The 26,415-nt window shown below is 45.6% G+C and overlaps 3 protein-coding genes across 6 annotated transcripts in view; 1 reads left to right on the forward strand and 2 right to left on the reverse strand.

Annotated features, from left to right (window-relative positions):
• UBB (ubiquitin B) overlaps positions 1-15,945 on the reverse strand; it is a 30,424-nt gene extending 14,479 nt beyond the window's left edge. Inside the window, exons 1-3 of one of the 4 annotated variants that reach the window (XM_078373246.1) lie at positions 15,734-15,945; positions 14,455-14,548; positions 13,756-13,851 (exon numbers count right to left, since the gene is read on the reverse strand). The gene's annotated coding sequence lies outside the window, so the exon portion shown is untranslated. Of the gene's footprint in view, positions 1-13,755; positions 13,852-14,454; positions 14,549-15,049; positions 15,263-15,733 lie in introns of those variants that run through there. The other 3 variants (XM_035300187.3, XM_078373248.1, XM_078373247.1) reach the window with 3 other exon arrangements.
• On the forward strand, positions 15,325-26,209 carry CENPV (centromere protein V). Its single transcript, XM_003732928.5, has 5 exons — positions 15,325-15,769; positions 18,376-18,474; positions 19,684-19,753; positions 24,540-24,654; positions 25,804-26,209. The coding sequence occupies exons 1-5, from the start codon at positions 15,339-15,341 to the stop codon at positions 25,926-25,928; spliced, it is 840 nt and encodes a 279-aa protein (XP_003732976.3). The 5' UTR covers positions 15,325-15,338; the 3' UTR covers positions 25,929-26,209.
• PIGL (phosphatidylinositol glycan anchor biosynthesis class L) overlaps positions 23,498-26,415 on the reverse strand; it is a 118,192-nt gene continuing 115,274 nt past the window's right edge. The window contains exon 8 of the mRNA XM_078373251.1: positions 23,498-26,172. The gene's annotated coding sequence lies outside the window, so the exon portion shown is untranslated. The remainder of the gene's footprint in view (positions 26,173-26,415) is intronic.

The raw sequence follows: 26,415 nt of genomic DNA on the forward strand, positions 1-26,415 counted from the left end.
TAGGCGTGAGCCACTGTGTCCAACCAGTAAATATTTATTGAATGAATGAGTGAAAAATGAAGGGCCCATCTTGCTATATTAAGGACTTAGGACTTTTTCCTGTGTATTGCATGAGAATGACATTATCAGATTTCTATTTTAGAATGATAACTTGGTGACATCATAGCAGGTGATTAGAAGAAGGGAGGTTAGATTACAGCATTTCAGAGATTGTGGCATTGGTCCAAGCAGGATATGATGAGCATCTGTAAGTACACTAAATCTACAAAAGCCAGTATCCCTAAAGAAGGCAGGAGGAAGGAACTGATACAGTAAAATCCAAATAAACCATTGTTTACTTGTATTTATGTGTTTGTTTATTTGTTATTATTTTGAGATGGAGTCTCACTCAGTAGCCCAGACTGGAGTGCAGTGGTAAGATCTCGGCTCACTGCAACCTCCACCAGTGAGGTCTTTAGCTCCTGACCAGGCTGGTCTTGAACTCCTGACTGCAAATGATCCACCTGCCTTGGCCTCCCAGAGTGTTGGGATTACAAATGTGAGCCACCATGCCTGGCCTTGTTTCTTGTTCCAGAAAAGATTCAAGATGACTGAATTAAATATGTATATAACAAAACAGTATAAAGATAAGTGGATGGGGAACATATAGAAAGGTATCTCAGGAAGTAAAAGATTTACTTTTATTATTATTTTTTTCTTTTTTAAATTTTTTCAGAACTAGTCAACATGACTAGGTGTTTTTTTTCCTTTTTTGTTAATGAATGAGAGCTTCTTATGTTGCTCAGGTTGACCTTGAACTCATAGTGGCCCGAGCCACCATGGCTCCCAATTTTTTTTTTAAGAGACGGGGTTTCACCATTTTGATCAGTCTGGTCTCGAGCTCTTGACCTCATGTGAGCCACCTGCCTCAGCCTCCCAAAGTGCTGGGATTACAGGGATTCACCACCACACCCAGCTGCATTTTGTATTTTTAGTAGAGATAGGGTTTGGCCATGTTGGTCAGGCTGGTGTTGAACTCCTGACCTCAGGTGATCCACTTGCCTCAGCCTCCCAAAGTGCTGGGATTACAGGCCTGAGCCACCATACCCAACACACATTTCTATATGAAAGTTTGGGCATATTGATTTTAACTATTCCAATTAATCAATATTTTCTTTTAGGGATTACATGTATAGTGTTATAACTAAGAATCTTTACCTAACTCAGGGTGCAAATTTTTTCCTATATATTTTCTTTCAGAAGTATTATAGATTTTTCTTACATTTAGGTCTATGATCTATCTTGAGTTGATTTTTATGTATGGTGTGAGGTAAGGTCTGAGTTTATTTTGTTTTTATTATTTATCTGTTTTCAGTTATTGTTCCAGTGCCATTCATTTAAGGCTGTCCTTTTCCCATTTAATTTCCTTGGCACCTTTGGTGGAAATCAGTTGTCCATAAATGGGAAAGTCTATTTCTGGACTCTATTCTGTTACATTTATCTATATGTGCTTCTTTATGCCAGCACACCCACCTTATCTTGATTCCTGTCTTTTTTTTTTTTTTTTGAGACAAAGTCTTACTCAGTCTGTTGCTAGCGTGGAGTGCAGTGACCCGATCTCAGCTCACTGCAACCTCTGTCTCCCAGGTTCTAGTGATTCTCCTGCCTCAGCTGGCACTCCAGGCGCATGCCATTGCATCCAGATAATTTTTGTATTTTTAGTAGAGATGGGGTTTCACAGCCTCTTAGTCATTTATGTGATCTTGTTTCTTTTATTCATCCAACGAACTTACTGCTTACTGTGTTCCAGGCATAGGTCAAAGTTCCAAGGATATGATGGCAAATGAGAGTTCCTGGTTCATGGAGCTGCCATTTTAGTAGGAGAGGCATACAAAACCCAAGTCCATATTTAATGTTAGGTGTTGATAAGGGGAGAAAAATAAAGCAAGGGTTAGACAGATAAGTTGCAGCTATTTTATATTTTGATTGATTGAGACAGAGTCTTGCTCTGTTGCCCAAGCTGGAGTGCAGTGATGTGATCTTAGCTTGCTACTGCCTGTACTTCCTGGATCAAGCAACTCCCATGCCTCAACCACCTGAGTAGCTGGGATTATACCATCATGCCCAGCTAATTTTTGTATTTTTATTAGAGTCCAGGGTTTCATCAAGTTGGCCAGGCTGATCTCGAACCCCTGGCCTCAAGTGATCCACCCCTCTCGGCTTCCCAGAGTGCTGGGATTACAGACATGAGCCATGTTGCCGGCCAGCTGCAGCTATTTTATTTTAGTTATTTTATTTTATTACTTTAGACAGAGTCTCTCTCTGTTGCCCAAGTTGGAGTGCAGCGGGGCAATCTAGGCTCATTTCAACCTCCACCTCCCAGGTTAAGCAACTCTCCTCTCTCAGCCTCCTGAGTAGCTGGGATTACAGGCATGTGCCACCATGGCCCACTAACTTTTTTGAGACAGAGTTTCACTCTTGTCCCCAGGCTGGAGTGCAATGGCGCCTTCTCGGCTCACTGCAACCTCTGCCTCTTAAGTTCAAGCGATTCTCCTACCTCAGCCTCCTGAGTAGCTGGAATTACAGGAGCTCACCAACACACCTGGCTAATTTTTTTGTATTTTTAGTAGAGACAGGATTTCACCATTTCGGCCAGGCTGGTCTTGAACTCCTGACCTTAGGTGATCCACCCGCCTCAGCCTCCCAAAATGCTGGAATTACAGGCGTGAGCCACTGCACCCAGCTAATTTTTGTAGTTTCAGTAGAGGAGGGGTTTAGCCATGTTGGCCAGGCTGGTCTCAAACGCCTGACCTCAGGTGATCCGCCTGCCTCGGCCTTCCATAGTGCTGGGATTACGGGCGTGAACCACCGTGCCCAGCCACACCTGGCTAATTTTTTGTATTTTTAGTAGAGATGGGGTTTCACCATGTTGGCCAGGCTGATCTGAAACTCCTGACCTCAAGTGATCCTCCCACCTTGGCCTCAGAAAGTGCTGATATTACAGGAGTGAGCCCCCGGGCCGGCCTGCAGCTATTTTTAGATAGCATAATGGCCTCTCTGAAAAAGTGACTGAGTAAAGACCTGCTTAAAGTGAGGAAACCTGTCATGCAAATATCAGGGTAGAGGAGAAGGTGTTTCCAGCACAGTAGTAGAATGGTGAGTTCAAGGAATGGCAGAGGACTGTGTGGCTGGAGCAGAGGGAGAGAGAAAAATGAAAGATGAGTTGGGGTGGATGGAAGTGGAGGTTTTGTGCAAATTGATTTATAGACGGTAATCAAGAGTTTGGATTTTATCCCAATTGTGATGAGAAGCCTCCTTGTCTTTCTTGTTTACCATTGCTTCTCCAGGACTATGAACAGTACCTATCATATGGATACCAGGGTTGTTTTTGTAAGTTGATTTTTAGATTTAGTGCTTCTCTAATATTGCAGCAAGATATTATGGGGAACTTGAAAAACAAATCTTAAATTTATCTGAAAGTGCAAAGGACCAAGAACAGTCCAGACACTCCTGAAGAAGCAACGTACAGTGAAAGGAAAATTAACCTTGGGGCTCCAAAATCACTAAGCTAAAGGGAAAAGTCAATCTGGGAACTGCTTAGGGCAAATCTGCCTCCCATTCTATTCAAAATCATCCCTCCACTCACTGAGATGAATGCATATCCGACTGACTCCTTTTGGAAAAGGTAGTCAGAAACTCAAAAGAATGCAACCATTTGTCTCTTAACTTACTTATGACCTGGAAGTCCCGCTTGGAGTTGCTGGGCTTTTGCTTAGAGTTGTCCCGCCTTTCCGGACTGAACCAATGTTCATCTTACATATGTTGATTGATGTCTCATGCCCCTATAAAATGTATAAAACCAACCTGTGCTCTGACCACCTTGGGCACATGTCAGGATCTCCTGAGGCTGTGTCACAGGCTTGCATCCTTAAGTTTAGCAAAATAAACTTCCTAACTTGACTGAGACCTGTCTCAGATTTGGGGGTTCAAAATATCAAGCCTTTGTAACATTATTTAAGTTACAATAGTTAAGAAAATGTGCTTGACTCAGGACTAATGGAACAGAATAGAGAACTCAGAGAATGAGCCATGGGTATATAAAAACCTAATACAAAAAAAATAGGGGCCAGGTGTGGTGGCTCACGCCTGTAATCCCAGCACTTAAGGAGGCCAAGGCAAGCAGATCACCTGAGGTTAGGAGTTTGAAACCAGTCTGGCTATCATGGTGAAATCCTATCTCTACCAAAAATATAAAAATTAGCTGGGTGTGTTGGCCTGTGCCTGTAGTCCCACCTACTTGGAAGGCTGAGGCTCGAGAGTCAGCTGAACCCAGAAGGTGGAGGTTGTGGTGAGCCAAAATTACGCCACTGCACTCCAGCCTGGGCAACAGAGCAAGACTGTCTAAAAAAAAAAAAAAAGAATGGGGAGGCCATGCATGCTGGCTAAAGCCTGTAATCCCAGCACTTTGGGAAGCTGAGACAAGAGGATTGATCTCAGGAGGATGTCCTAGGCTCCTTGAGCCTAGGAGTTTGAGGATGCAATGAGCTGTGATCATGCCACTGCACTACAGCCTCGATGACAGAGTAAGACCCTATACTAAATTCTGGATGGAATCAGAACTTGAATGTGAAAGTGTAACTCTAAATACTGTTTAGAAGAAAATAAAAACAAATATCTTTATGCCCAAAGAAAAGAGATTTGGTAAATCATTGGTAAAATAACCAGATTGAAAATAGATTTCGGTTTATCAACATACCCATTAAAGATGGGTGTACACTTGGGGAAGCAGAGGCAGGAGGACTGCTTGAGCCTAGGAGTTTGAGACCAGCTTGGGCGACATAGTGGGACCCTGTTTCTACAAAAAATTTAAAAATTAGGCTGAGCACGCTGGCTCATGCCTGTAATCCCAGCACTTTGGGAGGCCGAGGTGGCAGATCACCTGAGGTCAGGAGTTCGAGACCAGCCTGGCCAACATGGTGAAAGCCGTCTCTACTAAAATTACAGAAAATGGCTGGGTGTGGTGGCCCATGCCTGTAATCCCATCTACTCAGGAGGCTGAGGCAGGAGTACCTCTTGAACCCAGGTTGTGGAGGCTGCAGTGAGCCAAGATTGTGTCATTGCTCTCTAGCCTGGGCAACAAGAGCAAAACTCCCATCTCAAAAAAAAAAAAAAAAAGACAGGAATGGTAGTGCACACCTGTAGTCCCAGCTATTCCAGAGGCGGAGGTGGGAGGATGATTTGAGCTGGGAAATTGAGGCTGTAGTGAGCTCTGATTGGACCATTGCACTTCAGCATGAGTGATAGAGGAAAAACCTTTCTCCAAAGAAAAAAAAACTGACGACAGGCTGTAAACTTGGTGAAGATACTTATAACACATATAATTAACCAGGATCAGAAGTGAGAATGGATTTGTTCAATTCCATGAACATTAATGGATTTGTCCAATTCCATGAACATTCTGCAATGATGGAAGCATTCTATATTTGTACTGTCCAATAGCCACTAGCCACATGTAGCTATTGAGCATTTTAAGAAAGATTGAGGAACTGAATTTTAAACTGTATTTTATTTATTTGTTTGTTTGTTTGTTTTTGAGACTGAGTCTCACTCTGTTGCCCAGGCTGGAGTGCAGTGGTATGATATCAGCTCACTGCTACCTCTGCCTCCCAGATTCAAGTGATTCTCCTGCCTCAGCCTCCTGAGTAGTTGGGATTGCAGGTACACACCACCATGCCCAGCTAATTTTTTGTATTTTTAGTAGAGACAGGGTTTCATCATGTTGACCAGGCTGATCTTGAACTACTTACCTCAGGTAATTCACCTGTTTCATCTTCCCAAAGTGCAGGGATTACAGATGTAAACTACTGCACCCAGCCTAAATAGCCACACATGGCTACCATATTGGACAGTGCAAATCTAGACTATATAAAGAACATAAAGAGGAAATAAATATGGAAGAAACATAAAAAGTTGATCAACCAGACTATTAATCAGGAATATACAAATTAGAACTATGACAAGGCAGGGTGCAGTGGCTCACGCCTGTAATCCCAGCACTTTGGGAGGTCAAGGTGGGCTGATCACCTGAAGTCAGGAGTTCAAGACCAGCCTGACCAACATAGTGAAACCCCATCTCTACTAAAAATATACAAATAAACCAGGCATGGTAGCAAGTGCCTGTAGTCTCAGCCTCTCAGGAGGCTGAGACAGGAGAATAACTTGAACCCAGGAGGTAGAGGTTTCAGCGAGCCAAGATTGTGCCATTGCACTCCAGCCTGGGCAACAAGAGCAAAACTCTGACTAAAAAAAAATTTTTTTTTAATTTTCAGCTGGGTGTAGAGGCTCATGTCTATAATCCTAGCACTTTGGGAGGCCAAGGGTGGATTGACTGAGCACAGAAACTCGAGACATACCTGGGCAACATGGCAAAATTCCATCTTTACAAAAAAAATAAACACAAAAAAATTAGCAGGTCATGGTAGCTCACCTCTGTGGTCCCAGCTACTTGAGGGGGGTGCTGAGGCAGGAGGAACCCTTGAGCTGGGGAGGCGGAGGCTGCAGTGAGCTGAAATCTTGCCACTGCACTCACTCCAGCCTGGGCACCAGTGAGGCCCTGTCTCAAAAAAATTTTTTTTTAATTATGAAAAATACATAAATACACAAAAGGCCGGTCTCGGTGTCTCATACCTATATCCCAACCTTTTGGGAGGCTGAGGCTGGCAGATCACCTGAGGTCAGGAGTTCAAGACCAGCCTGGCCAACATATAGTGAAACCCCATCTCTACTGAAAAATACAAAAATTAGCTGAGTGTGGTGGTACATGCCTGTAGTCTCAGCTACTTGGGAAACTGAGGCAGGAGAATCGCTTGAAAACAGCAGTGAGTCAAGATTGTGCCATTGCACTCCAGCCTGGGCAACAGAGCAAGAGTCCATCTAAAAAAAAAAAAAAGAAAGAAAAAGAAGCAAACAACACAAAAGTTACCATTTAACTCTTTTTAAATGTACAGTTCAGTGGCATTAAGTGTTTTCGCATTGCTGGGCACCCGTCGCCACCAGACCTCTCCAGAATTCTTTTCTTCTTATATAACTCTATACCCATTAAAAAACTCCCAGCTGGGCACAGTGGCTCATGCCCATAATCTCAGCACTTTGGGAGGCCAAGGCGGGTAGATCACCTGAGGTCAGAAGTCTGAGACCAGCCTGGCCAACATGGTGAAACCCCGTCTCTATTAAAAACACAAAAAATAGCTAGGCGTGGTGGCAGGTGCCTGTATCCCAGTTACTCAGGAGGCTGAGGCATGAGAATCACTCGAACCCGGTAGGCAGAGGTTGCAGTGAGCCAAGATTGCGCCACTGCACTCCAGCCTGGGTGACAGAGCAAGACTCTGTCTCAAAACAAAAACAAAAAACCTCCCTACTCCGCCTACCCTCAACCCCTAGTAACCACCACTCTACTTTTTGTCTACTAATTTGACTACTCTAGGTACAAAAATGACCACTTTTGATTTTCATGAATGGGCTTCGATATTGGGAATCTGCTGCCATATTGTACATCCACAATGTGCACATGATGAGGCATTCTGTTCTTTATTCATTTTGCTTGTGCTTTAAAGTCCAAGAATAAATCTTTCTTTGTGTGATAAAATATATACTGTATAACATAAAATGTAAACTATAAGTGTACAATTCAGTGGCATTAAATATATTTACAATGTGCACCTATCACCACTTTTGCCAGAACCTTTTCATCACCCCAAATAGAAATCTATGAACAATAACTCCCCATCCCTCAGCCCCTGGCAATCCCTATTCCACTTTCAGTCTTTATGAATTTGAATGCAGAAATCATTTATTTATTTACTTAAGATGAAGTTTCCCTCTTGTTGTCCAGGCTGGAGTGCAATGGTGCAATCTTGGCCCACTGCAAGGTCCATCTCCTGGGTTCAAAGTTTTCTTGCCTCAGCCTCCTGAGTAGCTGGGATTACAGGTGCCCACCACGACACCTGGCTAATTAAATTCAGGAATAATTTAATGTCATTTCTAATCGGGAAATTTGCTCATGTTAGATTGGATACAGAATGGATTTCTCATTGTCTACATATGATATTTTAGTTCAGAAAACAGCATATATTAAATACAAGTTATATGCCAGGAGCGATGGCTTCTGGCACTTTGGGAGGCTGAGGTGGGAGGATGCATTGAGCCCAGGAGTTCAAGGCTGCAGTGAGCTATGATTGCGCCACTGCACTCCAGCCTGGGCAACAGAGTTAGACCCTGTTTCAGAAAAAAATAAAAATAAAAATAGATGTTATGATTTAGCAAGTCTTATCAAAATCTACCCAAACTCACATATGCTACTAAGAGGGTATAATAGAGATGATGAAAATATTTTCCAAAGGACCCAAAAAAGCATATAAGCTCCTGTGATAAGTGTTTTGAGTTTGTTCTGCTTCACTGGTTGTATTTTCTTTTTCATTTATAATATATAAATGTAATTTGGTTTGTTTTTTTTCTTCTTTATCAGGCCACCTAGACAGGAGTAATAAAAATATATACACCTATACACACATCCTGGCAAAAGTCTTAAATTCCATGGAAAAACAGAGACATGTATAGGTATTCACATGGCAGGAAGAGGCTGTTTTATAAAAGGAAAGCAAAAGTAGCATTAGAATTCTCATTTCCAGCCAGCATGGTGGCTCATGCCTGTAATCTCAACACTTTGGGAGGCTGAGGTGGGCAGATTGCTTGAGGCCAGGAGTTTGAGACCAGCCTGGCCAACATGGTGAAAACCTCATCTCTACAAAAAATACAAAAATTAGCCGGGCATGATGACACATGCCTGTGGTCCTAGCTACTTGAGAGGCTGAGGCACGAGAATCACTTGAACCAAGCAAGTGGAGGTTGCAGTTAGCAGAGATCACACCACTGCAAGAGCAAGACTGCCTAGAAAAAAAAAAAAAGGCTCAAACCCATAACCCCAGCACTTTGAGAGGCCAAGGCGGGAGAATCACTCTAGCCCAGGAGTTTGAGACCAGCCTAAGCAAAATAGCAAGATCCCTGTCTCTACAAAAATAAACAAATAAAATGAAAAAATAGCTGAGCATGGTAGTCCCAGGGGTGGCTGAGGTGGGAAAATCCCTTAAGCCAAGGAATTAAAGGCTGCTGCGAGCCATGATCAAGCTGCTGAACAACAGCCTGGGTGACAAAGTGAGACCATGTCCCCAAAAAAAGAATTTCTACCCCCAGACAAAATGTCATTCATCTTTTGGGGCAAAAGAAGATAATTTAAGCACTTAAGTACACAGTATCACCCATGCACCCCACCTGAGGAAAATACTTAAAAGTTTTCTGGGTCAGGCACGGTGGCTCACGCCTGTAATTCCAGGACTTTGGGAGGCTGAGGGCGGCAGATCACCTGAGGTCAGGAGTTCGAGACCAGCCTGGCCAACACGGCGAAACCCCATCTCTACTAAAAATACAAAAGGCCTCGGTATAGGTAGTGGTTATCTTTTCTTCTTCTTGTTTTTTGAGAGGGAGTCCCACTCTGTCGCCCAGGCTGGAAGGCAATGGCACAATCTTGGCTCTCTGTAACCTCTGACTGCTGGGTTTAAACAATTCTCTTGCCTCAGCTTCCTGAATAGCTGGGATTACAGGTGACTGCCACGACGCCTGGCTAATTTTTTGGCATTTTTAGTAGAGACGGGATTTTAGTAGCCAGGCATGGTGGTGGGCTCCTGTAATCCCAGCTCCTCAGGAGGCTGAAGCAGGAGAATTGCTTGAGCCCAGGAGGCAGAGGTTGCAGTGAGCTAAGATCGTGCCATTGCACTCCAGCCTGCGAGACAAGAGTGAAACTGTGCTATAGCTGGCCTAGAGTTAGAACCTGAGCAACGCCATTTTATAAGACAAAGCTGTTTTTCAGAAATAAGTTGTAACGGCTGCCCCATTCTCCTCACAAGAACTGCTTGCCTTGGCTTCTGTAAATAAAACTGCTAGTTTGCTCTGCAAAGTGCTCACTATGTAAAGCTGCTTACCTTTTCTTATCAGTACCAGCCAGAATTGCTGGCCTTTGCTTACCAGTAATGACCAGAATAAGCAGCCCAAGCTAATTCCATCCTGGCCCCTGCAAGTTGTAATAAGTAACTAAAATCTGTGGATCCCACCTCTGCCCAGACAATGTGTAAACTAACGCTTATCTTGACTTCTGTAAACCACTTAGGTAAGAATCGACAAGTCCCCTAGCCCTTGGGTCCGGAGACATTCCACCCTCCTCTCGCCAGGGAGGTGATTTACAGAATCCCCTGGCCCTCAAAATGTCTGAATCCCTTCACCCCCACCCCCTGAGGTAGTTTACGGGTATAAGAGAGTCTTGTCACCCTCTTTTCGGGGCCACCGGTTGGAGAGACGTGAGTCTTCCGTGGTCGCCCGCAATAAAGACCCTGCAATTTGGCATACTTTTGTCTTTGTGTTAATTTTACAATCTCACATTTCAATACTTCAAAACTCCATCTCCAAAAAAAAAAAAAAGGTTCTCTAATCAATTGTTAATCATATTTAAAAAGAGACCTCAGGCCTAGTGCAGTGGTTCACACCAGAACTCTAGAAGTGTAATCCCAGAACTTTAGAAGGCTGAGAGGCAGGTAGAATATGAGGTCAGGAGTTCAAGATGAGCCTGGCCAACAATGGTGAACGAAACTCCGTCTCTTCTAAAAATACAAAAATTAGCTGGTGTAGTGGTGAACGCCTCTAGTCCCAGCTACTTGAGATGCTGAGGCAGAATTGCTTGAACCTGGGAGGCAGAGGTTGCAGTGAGCCAAGATAAAATGCTACTGCACTCCAGCCTGGGTAACAGAGCGAGACACCATCTCAAAAAAATAAATAAAATAAAAAGAGACCTCAATATTGGGTAGATGGTGAGCACAATGCTTGTTGTGAACAATTGATATTGTAATAAATATATCTAAATATTTAGTTTATTCATTCAACAAATATTTTGAATGCTGGGCTCAGTTCTTAGCTCTGTGGACACAAAAGAACAATGAAAGTCTTCAGCAATTCTTGGAGCTGCCCTTACCGTTGTGATACCACATAAGAAATACCTAGTGTAAATGTTCACGAAGGAGTCTTCAAAAGAAAGTATACTTCAGAGAGGCTGGGCATGGGGTTAGTGGGAAAGTGAGGAACTGAAAATAATTTCCAAAATTTTCCTCTAGGTGAAGGATTGAGGAGTGAGTGGATAAAATATTCTGGGAAACATCTGTTGATCAATTTTGCAACATTACTAGAGGAATACAGATTTTATAGCTACTAGATATGAGAAGGGAAACCACCACCATTATAGAGACAAATGATAGAATTTCCAAATCAACAGGAAGGCAAAAAGGGAACAAAGAAAACTTTTCCAAGTCAATTATATAAATAAAAAGAATATGGCTGGGCACGGTGGCTCACGCCTGTAATCCAAGCACTTTGGGAGGCCAAGGCAGGTAGATCACCTGAAGTCAGGAGTTTGAGAACAGCCTGGCCAACATGGCAAAACACTGTCTCTACTAAAAATACAGATGGAGTTTCACTCTTATTGCCTAGGCTGGAGGGCAATGGCGTGATCTTGGCTCACCACAACCTCCGCCTCCCAGGTTCAAGTGATTCTCCTGCCTCAGGCTCCCGAGTAGCTGTGGTTACAGGTATGCACCATCATACCCGGCTAATTTTGTATTTTTAGTAGAGACGGGGTTTCTCCATGTTGGTCAGACTGGTCTCAAACTCCTGACCTCAGGTGATCTGCCTGCCTCAGCCTACCAAAGTGCTGGGATTACAGGTGTGAACCACCGTGCTTGCCCACATCCTTCATTTTTAAATTGAGCTAAGTCTTACATACACTGAAGTATTCTCATGTGTTTTATACACCTCCATAACTACCACCCAGATCAAGACACTGTAGAGAACATATCCATCTTTTTTTTTACTTTGAGATGGAGTCTTGCTCTGTCGCCCAAACTGGAATGCAGTGGTGCAACCTCCAGCCCACTGCAACCACCACCTCCTGGGTTCAAGTAATTCTCATGCCTCAGCCTCCCCAGTAGCTGGGATTACAGGTGCCTGCCAGCATACCTGGTTATTTTTTGTATTTTTAGTAGAGATGGGGTTTTGCCATGTTGGCCAGGCTGGTTTCAAACTCCTGAACTCAGGTGATACGCCCACCTCTGCCTCCCAAAGTGCTGGGATTACATGCATGAGCCACTACACCTGGCCATATCAAGCATTTTAGAAGAGTCCTTTTTTCTCTTCCCCATTCAGTTCTCAAAGATAACCACTCCCTGGCCGGGTTCGATTGCTGATGCCCAGCATTTTGAGAGGCCAAGGTGAATGGATCACCTGAGGTCAGGAGTTCGAGACCAACCCATCCAACATGGAGAGACCCTATCTCTATTAAAAATACAAAAATATTAGCTGGGTGTTGTGGCAGTCACCTGTAATCCCAGCTACTCAGGAGGCTGAGGCAAGAGAACTGCTTAAACCCAGTAGTCAGAGGTTGCAGTGAGCCGAGATTATGCCATTGCACTCCAGCCTGGGCAAGAGAGTGGGACTCCCTCTCAAAAAAAAAAAAAAGATAATCACTCCCTACACCCAGGACTTTTTTGTTTTGTTGAGACAGGGTCTCACTCTGCAACCCAGGGTAGAGTACGGTGGTGCAATTGCGGCTCACTGTAGCTTCCACCTCTTGGGCTCAAGCAATCCTCCTTCCCACTTCAGCTTCCTGAGTAGCTGAGACTACAGGTGCATGCCATGACATCCACCTAATTTTTTTATTTTTCATAGAGATGGGGCCTGACTATGTTGCCCAGGCTGGTCTCGAACTCTTGGGTTCAAGTGATCTGCCTGCCTTGGCCTCCCCAGGTACTGAGATTACAGGCATGAGCCACTGCATCCAGCTGCCATTCCTCTTATATCATCACCATGAAATAGTTTTTGTTGATTTAGAACTTCATTTAATTGTATTTACACAACATATACTCTTGCGTATGACTTATTTTATTCAATACGTCTGTGAGATTAATCCATATTGTTGCACATATCTGTGGTCCATTCATTTTCATTACGATATAGTATTCCATTATATGATTATGCCTTTTTTTTTTTTTTTTTGAGACAAAATCTCGCTCTGTTGCCCAGGCTGGAGTGCAGTAGCACAATCTCGGCTCACTGAAACCTCTGCCTCCTGGGTTCAAGCCTCAGCTTCCGGAGAAGCTGGGATTATAGGCGTCTGCCACCACGCCCGGCTAATTTTGTATTTTTAGTAGAGACAGAGTTTCAACATGTTGGCCAGGCTGGTCTCGATCTCTTGACCTCAAGTGATCCGCCTCCCAAAGTGCTGGGATTACAGGTGTAAACCACCACGCCCGGCCTACATTTTATTTAATCTATGGTTGAAGAACATTTAGAGTGTTTCCAGTTTTGGCTACTTGAATAGGCTGCTATGATATTGTTGCAACCCCCTAACCCTGCTGGAATGCTGGTGGCTTGTGTGGTGTGTGTTGGTGGGCACCTGTGGTCCTAGCTACTCAAGAGGCTGAGGTGGGAGAATTGGTTGAGATAGAGAGGTGGAGGTTGCAGTGCGTGGGATCATGTTACTGCAGTCCAGCCTGGGCAACGGGGAGACCTTGTCTCAAAAACAAAAACAAGATGTGCATTAAAGATATTTGCACGTTGCTGTGTGTAAACCGTAACTCCAACAGCAACAACAAAAATAGCAAGGTTGGGCGCGGTGACTCATACCTGTAATTCCAACACTTGAGGAGGACTAGGCAAGAGCGGATCCCTTGAGGCCCGGAGTTAAGAGACCAGCCTGGGCAACATATGGAGACTCGGTCTCTACAAGACAAAAACAGCAACAATTAGCCAGTGTGGTGGGACCTGCCGCCTGTTTTCCCAGCTACTCCTGAGCCCCAGGTGGGAGGACTGCTTGAGGCCAGGAGTTCGTGGCTGCAGTGAGCTGAGATCACACCACTGAACTCCAGTCTACCAGATCCTGTCTGAAGAAAAAAAAAAAAAGACAAAATAGTTAAACTACGCCTTTAATTCAATAAACTATAAACTAACAATACCATGAAGAAAATCAGAATAAAGAAGAAAGATAGGCTGTGCGTGGTGGCTCATGCCTGTAATCCCAGCACTTTGGAAGGCTGAGTTGGGCAGATCACCTGAGGTCAGGAGTTCGAGACGAGATTGACCAATATGTTGGAACCCCATCTTTACTAAAAATACAAAATTAGCCAAGCGTGGTGGCGCCTGCCTGTAATCCCAGCTACTCGGAAGGCTGAGGCAGGAGAATCGTTTGAACCCGGGAGGCGGAGGTTTCTATGAGCCAAGATCGTGCCGTTGTACTCCAGCCTGGGCAACAAGAGAGAAAGAAACTCTGTCTCCTCCCTCAAAAAAAAAAAAAAAAAAAAAATAGCTGGGCATGGTGGCACACACCTGTAATCCCAGCTACACTGGAGGCTGAGGTAGGAGGCTTGAACTCGGGAGGCAGAGGTTGCAGTGAGTCGAGATCCCGCTATTGCATGTCAGCCTGGGCAACAAGAGAGAAACTGTTTCCAAAAAATAGTAATAATAAAGAAGAAATTAACGACGTAGAAAAAGAAAAATGAGTCAAAGAAAACGCGCCTTCTTTGCAGATATGAATAAAACGGAGCAGTAAATAGGTTTGGGGACTATCTGGGTTCCATCAATGATTCTCGTGCCTTTTGTCTTTAAACTTTAAACTTTGTGGTGTTCGGCAAAATCATACTAATGAAATTCGACGCGTGGGTCTTTCATTTAATTAAAATGAAACCCCAAATCTGTTGCTTCAGTGTCCTCATGACACTTCTATATGTGACAGAAAAGACGCAGTTGAAGAACTATGGTTTCGGCCGCTATTACCCAGGACCTAGCAGGTGGCAGGCCGTTTACACAAATCAGCTCGTTTTTGGAGACGAAGTTACCCAGTCAGCCCGCTCAGATGCGCCTGCGAATTAAGACCCGACCCCGGCCCCTCCAGGTCGGAAAGATAAGAGCTCGCCGCATTCACACAGAGCAGAGGCGCCTTCGCAGGTGCGAGTGGATTCTGGGTATCGCGAGCGTTAAGCCTGGCGTAGCCCCTCTGGGCCTGCCGGACTGAACCTGCAGGTGCGCCCCCGCGGCCGGGCGGGCCGGGTTTCCCTCCTGAGGGCAGGCGCCGGGTAGCCTGGCGCGGCGGGCGGAGCGGGGCAGCGGGACGCAGTGCCCCCTGGTCCTGAAGACTGGCGGGCGGCGGGGGCGCGCGCTGAACGGCGGGCGCGCGCGGCGCTGTGAGGCCTGCGCGCCAGGCTGCGGTAGCCATGCGGCGGTTGAGGAGCGCCGCGGCCGCCAAGGTGCGCACGCAGAAGCGGTCCGGGGCTTCCGCGGCCCCCGCGGCCCCCGCGGCCCTGAGGGCCGCTGCCTCGATCCCTAGCGCCACCCGGGCACTGCGCTCAACGAGCCAGGCCGGGAGCAAGAGCCAGGCGGAGGCGAAGCCGTTGTCGGAGAAGCGGCGGCTGAGGCGCGCGTTGCCGCGGGCCCAAGAGGAGGGCCAGGGGGAGCCGCCGCCGCCGCCGCCGCCGGACCTGGCGTTGCTCCCGCCACCGCCGCCGCCGCCGCCGCCGACTCCCGCGACCCCAACGTCCTCGGCGTCCACCCTGGACCTGGGCGAGCAGCGGGAGCGCTGGGAAATGTTCCAGAAGCGGCAGAAGCTCACCTCCGAGGGCGCCGCCAAGCTCCTGCTGGACACCTTGTGAGTGCAGCTGGCTGAGGCTCGTCGAGCCGGCTCCACGCGGACCTCCCGCGGCGGTAGTCCGGCTCGCAGCCGGCTCTCGCTGCCTGCGCGCAGGCCTCGGGCGCCTTTCAGCTCTGCGCCTTCCACATAACGGCGCCGACACGGCTTCTCCGTTAGCGCTGGGGTTGTTCCCTAAATTCTAAGGGCGGCAGGGCTGCGCTTCTAGGGCTGTGTGGCCTGGGAATGGAAAGGGGGCTTTGTCCGGAAGGCGCGCGCGGCCGTCTTGGGACACAAAGGGTCTTTCCTGGCCACATGCGTCGTGCTCAGAGACGTTGTCTCATGTCCCGGTGCGCGAAGGGTGTGGGGGCATTTTCCAGTGAAAAGAAGACATCCCACGGCTTTCTCTTACCCGAATCCCGTTTTTTTCCCTATGTTTGCACACGTGTTTTTGAGGGTGGGTGGAAGGGAAAGGTAGAAGCGTTGAGGGAAGCACGAGTAGTTTTGAACTAACTGGGAAGCGAAATCCCGTTATTGTTCCAGGCACTGCCAGGGAGGGAGCAGCGGGCGGGGGTTATTGATCCGGGAGAGAAGCGCGCGCAAAGAGATGTTCAGGCCTCGCGCGGCGGCGGGGATGCCTACGAGGGAGGCTTTTATGTGCTCCCATCTCTTGCTCCCGGCCGCTCCGCGGTCTCTTAGATGGCCCGAGGACGATCTCCGAGTGTCCGTGATTTAGGAAAGAACTGTTAAAGGGCTGCCTTCTTTTCTCCAAATGTGATCTGGATTCTTGTCTCGGGGAACAGTTGTGCTACAGAGAGATATTTTAACGCCCTGATAATATATTTCAGTGTCAATTTTACGAATTAAAAAGAACAATTAAAACAGTAGTGGAGAAAAGCTCAAGAATTACCTAGCAATTGCATAACCTGAGAATTACTTCTTTTCTTGAACGTGTTCTTTGAGCTTCTTGCAGAAGAAATTCTCTTAGTATGGGTCTTCCCAGACAGAAGACACGTATTTGGTTTTCTGTGTGCTTCACTTTTTGGTTTTTCTTCTTGGACTGCGCACTGAATTTTTAAAAAACGTTCATCCAACAAATATTTTTTGAGCACCTATGGGGTGACGGTTTCCTCTGGGCAGAAGAAATATGAAATTCCTTCGGAATGTAAAACTCTTCAAGGCATATAAAAAAAGAAAAGAGGAATGTAAAACTCAAATTTGAGGTAAAATTTTAAGACAAACTGATAAACGGTCAAGAAAAAGATTTCAAATATCGACATTAAAAAAAGATGTTTTTCTCCCACTAAATTGCCAAGACTTTGTACTCATTAAGTCCACTAAATTGTATTCAAAAAGTATGTATAACTGTGCCATTTTTTGAAAATATTGTACGGAAAATAGTTTGGGAGAATATGTAGCAAATAATTAACTGTAGATCCCTCTGGGTGTGAAGATTACAGGAGGCTTTCACTTTGAGCACTCTCAAGTATGGTAATGTTTGAATTTTTTGCGATAAGCATTATGTTTTCAGAAAAAATTAAAATACATAAACTCGTAAACAAAAATGAAAAAACGATCAGTTTTAATCATGCAAATTAAAACTGCGGTGAGCTATTTTTCCTAATAATTATTGCCTGAGACTGTACAGTGAAATGTTTTCTCATTTACACTCATGGGATAAGAGTATTCATTCCTTTTGGAAAGAGATTTTATGACATCAGATCTTAATGTTCATTTCTGAGTTTGGCTTATATATAAGTTTTAAAAGGATTACAATTGTGTGTAGGCCGGGCACCGTGGCTCATGCCTGTAATCCCAATACTTTGGGAGGCTGAGGTGGGTGGATCACCTGAGGTCTGGAGTTTGAGACCCCGTCTCTACTAAAAATACAAGATTAGCCAGGCATAGTTGGCACATGCCTGCCTGTAATCCCAGACTACTCGGAAAGCTGAGGCAGGAGAATTGCTTGAACCTAGGAAGCAGAGGTTGCCATGAGCTGAGATTGTACTGCTGCACTCCAGCCTGGGCAACAAAAGGGAAACCCCATTTCAAAAAAGAAATTGTATGTAATGTGTATTATAGCCATATATTACATATGTTTGAAGATACTGGAAATAAATAGAGCAAAAATATAAGAGGCATTATTAACTTTCTCAAAAGGCTCTTCTGAACCTCTGGACTTGATTGAGACCCAGTCATATTTTTCATAGCATCCTGTACCTCCTTTTGAGTAAATTGTTAAGGCCAGTTAGAGCAGCAGTCATGTCTGCTGTATCTTGTTTACTATCTCTCCTTCACACCTAGCTCATAAAAATTTTTAGTATTTGACATATAAATAAAAACGTTTGGTGGTGGGATTAAGATCCCTCACATTTTCGAAATATTTGGAATGTTTTATTTTGCAACTTTATACAATTTAAGAAATTGGAGAAAAGAGAGCTCATGGACAAAGAACGTGCTGAAACCATTCTTTGCTTAGAAAATTGACAGTGCCTCCTTAAAGCAGAAATGTATTTGGTTGTCACATAGAAAAGACTTTTGTCCAATCTTACGTCTTTCTTTCAGCAACCAAGAGCGGGAGGTAGCTATTCAGAAATTCTTATCTTTCTGATTTTTGTTTCATTTAGTGAATACCAGGGCCTGGTGAAGCACACAGGAGGCTGCCACTGTGGAGCAGTTCGTTTTGAAGTTTGGGCCTCAGCAGACTTGCATATACTTGACTGCAAGTGAGTTTTTTCTTAACTTGGCTTAAAAGAATTTCAGAATTAAAATGCAATACTTCAAAATAATCTGGGAGTTGAGGTACAGAGAAATACTGGCCTTAGGCTGGTAACTGCTGAAGTCAGGTAATGGGACAGAAAGGTTCATTGTTCTATTCTTTCTCCTTCTGTATGGCTCACCACAGACCTTCAACGGCACAGCCCAGGTGACACAGAGCAGGGTCCTCAGGGCTTGTGGCTGGCAGCGTCACCCTCAGACAGATACTACTGAGGAGCTGGGGGTGGTTAGCTGCAGAAGTGCCTGGCTGGGTACTGAGTGGAAGGCCTTGGGCAGAATCTTCGCAGAAGTCCAGAGTTGGGGAGAGCTGGAGGGTGCTTTAGTGAAGAATGTGTACATCTGGACACTCCCTAGGGTCTGCGCTCTCGCTCTGCTCTTCCATTGGGGCAGATGGTGCTGCTGGCTGTGGAGGGCCTGATTTGTACCACCTTCCCTGGCATTATGATGGAGTAGGGACGACAGGCTCTGGCTTTGGGACCCTTAGTTGGCATGCAGCTAATTATTTAACAGCATCCAGATCTTTTTGCCCCTAGGTACCAGAATTATATATGAATAATAAGCACATACGATGGAATTACTCAAATGGAGAACTTAGCAGGCTACTAACAATAGAATCTAGATTGGAAAAGAAGCACTGTGGAATAACTTGTGAGAGGATTCTATACTAAATTAGAACTTTTTCAAAGGTGACCTGAAAAGAGGGGACTTCCATTTAATTCCAGAGGTGGTAATTCTGGGGACATGTTTTACTTGGAGCTGGACTTTCTGTGACGTGGTCATGAAGAACGAGGGAAACCTAAACTTCCTTGTCCATTTTTGGTGTGGATGTCTCAGAGACATCAGGTTGTAGCAGTGTCTGAAATTTGTTTTCTAAGTGTCTCTGAAGTCCAGTGCTTCTCTTCACTGTAAAGAACTGGGAGGTGGGCAGCACAGACGTGTCTGTTGGCCCTGTATTCTGAACTTTGCAGGTCCTTGACTGCCGACTTGGGACCCCCCCGAGCTCTGCTGTACCTGCAAACCAGAGGCAGCTCCTCGGCCCTGGAGGGAACTAAAAGGGACTTCGCAGCTGACTCTGAAAACGTATCAGGCTGGGCTGCTCAGGCAAAGAGGACACAGTTGAATGTTTAAAATCTGGAATTTGCTCTGTCTTTCTATAGCTGCAGCATTTGCAAGAAGAAGCAGAATAGGCACTTCATCGTTCCAGCTTCTCACTTCAAGCTCCTGAAGGTCAGTGCTTAAGAGCAGAGTCAAGGAGTGCAGAACCGATTGGTGAGATTTACGACATTGGCCATGGGCTGTGAGAAACAAACCAAAGCCTGTGAGAAGCCCCAATATGCTTCCCTTGCATGCTACAGACCCTTTCAGGTTGACTTTTCAAAGGTTGTGGGCTAGGCACAGTGGCTAATGCCTGCAATTCCAGCACTTTGGGAGGCTGAGGCAGATGGATCATGAAGTCAAGAGATTGAGACCATCTTGGCCAACATAGTGAAACCCTGTCTCTTCTTAAAAATATAGAAATTAGCTGGGCGTGGTGGCACATGCCTGTAATCCCAGCTACTCGGGAGACCAAGGCAGGAGAGACGCTTGAACCCGGTAGGCGGAGGCTGCAGTGAGCCAAGATCACACCATTGCACTTCAGCCTGGGTGACAAGAACAAAACTCCATCTCAAAAAAAATAAAAGGTTGTGTTATTTTTCACTTTTATTTTTTGGAGGCCTATTTGATATTATGGAAACAAATCACCCAAATCCTATCAACCAAAGGTAACCATGCTTTTTTTTTTTGAGATGGAGTTTCGCTTTTATTGCCCAGGCTGGAGTGCAGTGGCGTGATATCAACTCACCGCAACCTCCGCCTCCCGGGTTCAAGCGATTCTTCTGCTTTAGTCTCCCAAATAGCTGGGATTACAGGCATGTGCCACCATACCTGGCTAATTTTTGAATTTTTAGTAGAGATAGAGTTTCTCCCTGTTCGTCAGGCTGGTCTCAAACTCCTGATCTCAGGTGATCCGCCCGCCTTGGCCTCCCAAAGTGCTGGGATTACAGGTATGAGCCACTGCACCTGGCCTATATACTTACTTTTAACGTGAATTTTATTATTTTGGGGAATTCTTTGTACTTGATACAAAATTCGAAAGGTAGAAGACAGTGTGTATATACACAGTGAAAAGTCTTTCCCCACTGTCCCCATGCCCCAGTCTTCCTCTTCCCCACAGCTGATTTCCTGGTTTACTTATCCCATCACTGTCTGCATCATTGCACTTCTTGGGTGAATCCAGTTTTTTTCTTTTTTTGAGACGGAGTTTCGCTCTTGTTTACCCAGGCTGGAGTGCAATGGCGCAATCTCGGCTCATGGCAACCTCTGCCTCCTGGGTTCAGGCAATTCTCCTGCCTCAGCCTCCCGAGTAGCCGGGATTACAGGCACACGCCACCATGCCCAGCTAAGTTTTTGTATTTTTAGTAGAGACGGGGTTTCACCATGTTGACCAGGATGGTCTCGATCTCTTGACCTCGTGATCCACCTGCCTCGGCCTCCCAAAGTGCTGGGATTACAGGTGTGAGCCACCACGCCCAGCAGAGTCCAGTTTTTTTCTGATTATAAATGACATTGTGGGGCCAGCGGGTGGACCACGAGGTCAAGAGATCGAGACCATCCTGGTCAACATGGTGAAACCCCGTCTCTACTAAAAATACAAAAAAATTAGCTGGGCGTGGTGGTGCATGCCTATAATCCCAGTTACTCGGGAGGCTGAGGCAGGAGAATTGCCTGAACCCAGGAGGCGGAGGTTGTGGTGAGCCGAGATCACGCCATTGCACTCCAGCCTGGGTAACAAGAGCGAAACTCCGTCTCAAAAAAAAATAATGACATTGTGGTGAACCTCCTTGTTACAGATTTTTGACAATTTAGAAATTTCTTCCTTAGGATCAATTCTCTTAGAAATAAGTTCTCTGGCAACTCTGGGCACACTTCCTATATCCTGCTCCACAAGGAGCAGTGGGGGAAAAAAAAAGGCCGGGCATGGTGGCTCACGCCTGTAATCCCAGCACTTTGGGAGGCCGGTGGATCATGAGGTTGGGAGTTCAGGACTCAAGATCAGCCTGGCCAATATGGTGAAACCCTGTCTCAACTAATAACACAAAAATTAGCCTTGTGTGGTGGTTCTTGCCTGTAATCCCAGCTATTCAGGAGGCTGAAGCAGGAGAATAGCTTGAACCTGGGAGGCGGAGGTTGCAGTGAGCCAAGATCGTGCCACTGCACTCTAGCCTGGGCAACAGAGCAAGACTCCCTCTCAAAAAAAAAAAAAAAAAAAAAAAAAAGGAAAGAAAATCTCTGAGTTAAAGATTACAGATTTTTTAAAAAAGACTTTTAGCACATTATGGGTAATGTGAGGTTGGGCAGGATTTTAATTCTATCCAGATATTGCTGGATGACTTGGGACCACTTGGCAGTCCTTTGCTTCTCCTCTGTACTGCAGTGGCTGTGGCATGAGCAAGGCTCCTCAGGGAGCTGTTTCTATAGGAAGCACAATTCTGGATGGTATGCTAGTGGCTGGATAAGTGTAAAGAAGTTTAACAATAAGAAACCTCCATCCCCTCCCGTTCAGCTGTCTAATTTCTCTCCCTAAAGGTAAACCACTGTTTCTTGGATCCCTTTTCAAAGATGCATACGCATATAAAAGCACATACAGGCCAGGCACGGTGGCCCATGCCTATAGTCCCAGCACTTTGGAGGGCCAAGGCAGGCAGATCGCTTGAGCCCAGGAGTTCAGCACCAGCCTGGGCCACATAGTGAGACACCATGTCTACAAAAATTAAAAAATCAGCTAGGTGTGGTGTTGCATACCTATATTCCCAGCTACCAGTGGTGGGGGCGGGGTGGGAGATCACTTGAACCTGGGAGGTCAAGGCTGCAGTAAGGTGTGATTATACCATCACACTCCAGTAACAGAGACCTTGTCTCAAAAAAAAAAACCAAAACCACACATAACAGTATGTTGCCTTAAAAAAAAAAAGAGAGAGAGAGAAAGAGAGCGAGCCAGGCGCGGTGGCTCACGCCTGTAATCCTAGCACTTTAGGAGGCCGAGGCGGGCGGATCATGAGGTCAAGAGATCGAGACCATTCTGGCCAACATGGTGAAACCCCGTCTATTAAAAAAATTAAAAGAAAATAAAAAGAAAAAGAAAGAAAGGGTAATATACACTACATACGTTGTTTTACACTTTAATTTTTTGTTTGAGATAGAGTCTCACTTTGTCACCCAGGCTGGAGTGCAGTGGTGTGATCTCAGCTCACTGCAACCTCTGCCACCCAGGCTCAAGTGATTCTCCTGCCTCAGCCTCCCTATTAGCTGGGACTACAGGTGCCCATCACCACACCTGGCTAGTTTTTATATTTTTAGTAGAGATGAGGTTTCACCATGTTGGCCGAGCTGGTCTCAAACTCCTGACCTCAAGTGATCTGCCCACCTCCGCCACCCAAAGTGGTGGGATTACAGGCATGAGCCACTGCGCCTGGCCTATACCTTGCTTAACTTTGTAACCTTGGCAATTGTCCCACGTTAGTATTTGTAGAGCTGTCTCATTCTTCTCAAAAGTTGGAGAGTATTCCATTTTATGAATGTTCATAATGCCTAACCTGTCCTCTATTGATGGACATTTAAAATTTTTCCAATCTTGAGCTTTTATAAACAGTGCTGTAGTATCTATATGCCTATGTCATTGAGACATTTGACATATCTGTAACATAAATTTCAGGAAATGGAATTGTATGCTAAAGGATAAGTACACTACACTTTAAATTTTTGGTAGATGTTGCTAAATTTTGCCAGTTCCTATTCCTGTGACTGATATATGTGAACACATTTCTCTACATACTTGTCAATACTGTGTTAACAGCTTTGATTTTGCCCGCTTGATAGTGAAATACATCTCATTGCAGTTCATATGGGTGAGCATTTCATAGGCTAAAAAACTGATTTATTTTTCTTTTTATCTGAACTGTCTTTTCATGTCCTTTGTGTAGTCTCCTATTTGTATTATCCATTAAGGAGATTAGCCTGTCTATGATGTCTCCCAAATATTTTTTTCCTGGTTTGTCCTTTGTGGATAAATTAAGAACAGCCAATGGTTTTCTTAAGACCTTGAGCCGTGCTGTTTGGGGACATGGAGAGCCAGTCCCTTGGGTGAACTGTCTCTCCATGTAGGCCCCGGGAAGCAAGCATTTTCCCTCCCTGATGTGATAGATCAGGGAAGACTCAAGACTGAATTCTGTGTGCAGTTGACCTAAGGGAAGTTAGTTGTGAGCTGTCATGGTCCAGACTGACGTGGATAGTGTAGATGGGTCTCTGTCTTCAAGAAGGTCCCAGTCTTTTACAGGAGATAGGAAATGGCCTCATAATAATAAGAGCCCTACAAAAGGGCTCCCCTTGTTAAGTTTTTTAAAGATTTTTTTTTAAATGGTACGATCTCAGCTCACTGCAGCCTCCACCTCTCCAGGCTCAACTGATCCTCCCACCTCACCTCCTGAGTAGCTGGGACTACAGAGGTGTGCCAGTGTACCTGGTTAATTTTTGTATTATTTGTAGAAACAGTGTTGCCCAGGTTGGTCTTGAACTCCTGGGCTCAAGTGATCTGCCCACCTCAGCCTTTCAACGTATTGGGAAATCTCTTTGTGGGTGGACACAGTGGCTCACGCCTGTAATCCCAGCACTTTGGGAGGTTGATGCAGGAAATCATGAGGTCAGGAATTCAAAACCAGCCTGGTCAACATAGTGAAACCCCGTCTCTACTAAAAATACAAAAAATTAGCAGGTTGTGATGGTGGGCGCCTGTAATCCCAGCTACTCAGGAGGCTGAGGAAAGAGAATCGCTTGAACTTGGGAGGCGGAGGTTGCAGTAAGCTGAGATTGTGCCACTGCACTCCAGCCTGGGCAACAGTGGGAGACTCCACCTCAAAATAAATAAGTAAATAAATCTCTGTAAAAAGAGAACACCTGTTTGTCTGTTTTCACCTAGGGAGCTGAGCACATAACAACTTACACGTTCAATACGCACAAAGCCCAGCATACCTTCTGTAAGAGATGTGGCGTTCAGAGCTTCTATACTCCACGCTCCAACCCTGGAGGCTTCGGTGAGTAAAGGGGATGGACTGCGAGCTCAGGAGGACACAGAGACAGAGAGGCCCATGGTGCTCTCACTTAAAGTCTTGGTTGGACAGGTGGGTCACTGACTAGACCCTGTCACATGCGTATCTTAGAGGAACAGCACTCCTCAGCAGAACACTCTCCACATGATGGAGTGTGAGTCGGGCTCTGGTGAAGCCTGTCTGAATTCCGTATCTTAACGTGGTGAAGTTGGACTTGGAGGCCATCCAGGTTCTGATTCTCATTCACCACTGCTGCCAGAGCTGGTGTTGCTGGGGATGGTGTTGAAGGGTAGGAAGTAGAGGGGTGGGCAGATGGGCTTGTGGGGCCAGGGAAGGCAGCTTTAATAATGACAGGGGTTAAGGGAGTGAAGGAGGCAAGTTCAGGGAGCATTGATAATGCCATTTAAAAGCTTTTTGGTTGTTCAAAAAACAAGCAGGACTGGCTGGTCGCAGAGGCTCACACCTGTATCCCAGCACTTTGGGAGGCCAAGGTGGGAAGATTGAGCTCAGGAGTTTGAGACCAGCCTGGGAAACATAGCGAGACCCCATCTCTGTTCTTTTTAACGAATAATAAACATCTACTAAAAATACAAAGTCAGCCAGGCATGATGGTACATGGCTGTAATCCCACCAACTTGGGAGTCTGAGGCAGGAGAACTGCTTGAATCCGGGAGGTGGTGAGCCAAGATCATGCCATTGCACTCCAGCCTGGGCGATAACAGCAAAGAAATGCCATCTCAAAAAAGAAAGTTATCTATCTAAACACAAGAAAGGCCTATGAATTCTTTAGGCTGCCAGTCAGAGATTGCTCGGGCTGCTCTTTTCTGCACGTTGCACTCCCAACTTGGTGTTGAATGATGTCTAGCATTGGCCATCCCTGGTTCAAGGAGTGTGACTCCCATCTGGCAGCTGAGGAAAGTGAGCTAGAGAACTGAATCTGCAGGCTGGAGCCAGTGCTTTCCGAGCCAGCCGGCAGCCTGTGGGTCTCATTGCTGAAGCCATAAGCTGTGGCATATCCTTTGGAAGCCCTAATGTGTAGCATGATGATGCCTGCAGGTGGGGGCTCATCCAAGAGCTAGTACTGCATCTGGTCTCACTATACTGGGGATCCCCCTTTGTGCCACTTTCTCCTAGGAATCGCCCCCCACTGCCTGGATGAGGGCACTGTGCAGAGTATGGTCACAGAGGAATTCAATGGCAGCAACTGGGAGAAGGCCATGAAGGAGCACAAGACCATCAAGAACATGTCTAAAGAGTGAGCTTCTGCCTCTTCTGTCCTGAAAAGGAGGAATGATTGGGGCCAGCAACTTTGCTTTCCCTGCCGTGCCTTGGTGGTGCTCCTGAATGTGGCTGACCTGGAATGCTGGTTCCGTTCATCAGGGCCATCTTGATCTCTGCAGTTTGCTCCAGCTCCCAGTTTCTTTAGGCAGCTCTTTGTCCTCCCTCTGCCCAAATTTTGATGTAGTCTAGTTGACATCCTTCTCTTCCCAACTTTTGTGTGATCTTTTAGGAAAAAAAATATAATATTTTTAAGATTAAAGCAGTTACTGTGGTTTATCATTTCTTTTCTACTGTGATTTGCTTCTGAGACCAGTCTATTAACAGCAGATATGTACTCAGCACTATGAAGATTTTTGCAAACAGGCATCTCGGCTTAAGCCTGTAGTCCCAGCTATTCTGTAGGGTTGATTGAGCCCAGGAGGTTGAGGTTGCAGTGAACTATGTTAGTGTTACTGCACTCCAGTC

This window comes from Callithrix jacchus, chromosome 5 (assembly GCF_049354715.1).
Source record: "Callithrix jacchus isolate 240 chromosome 5, calJac240_pri, whole genome shotgun sequence".
NCBI classification, from domain to species: domain Eukaryota; kingdom Metazoa; phylum Chordata; class Mammalia; order Primates; family Cebidae; genus Callithrix; species Callithrix jacchus.

Excerpts from the sequence above, each read along its gene's own strand:
- CENPV (XM_003732928.5), top strand. The coding sequence starts at position 15,339 with ATGCGGCGGTTGAGGAGCGCCGCGGCCGCCAAGGTGCGCACGCAGAAG. Across the intron at positions 18,475-19,683 it reads TTGCATATACTTGACTGCAA|CTGCAGCATTTGCAAGAAGA; the intron begins GTGAGTTTTTTC and ends GTCTTTCTATAG. Across the intron at positions 19,754-24,539 it reads CTCACTTCAAGCTCCTGAAG|GGAGCTGAGCACATAACAAC; the intron begins GTCAGTGCTTAA and ends GTTTTCACCTAG.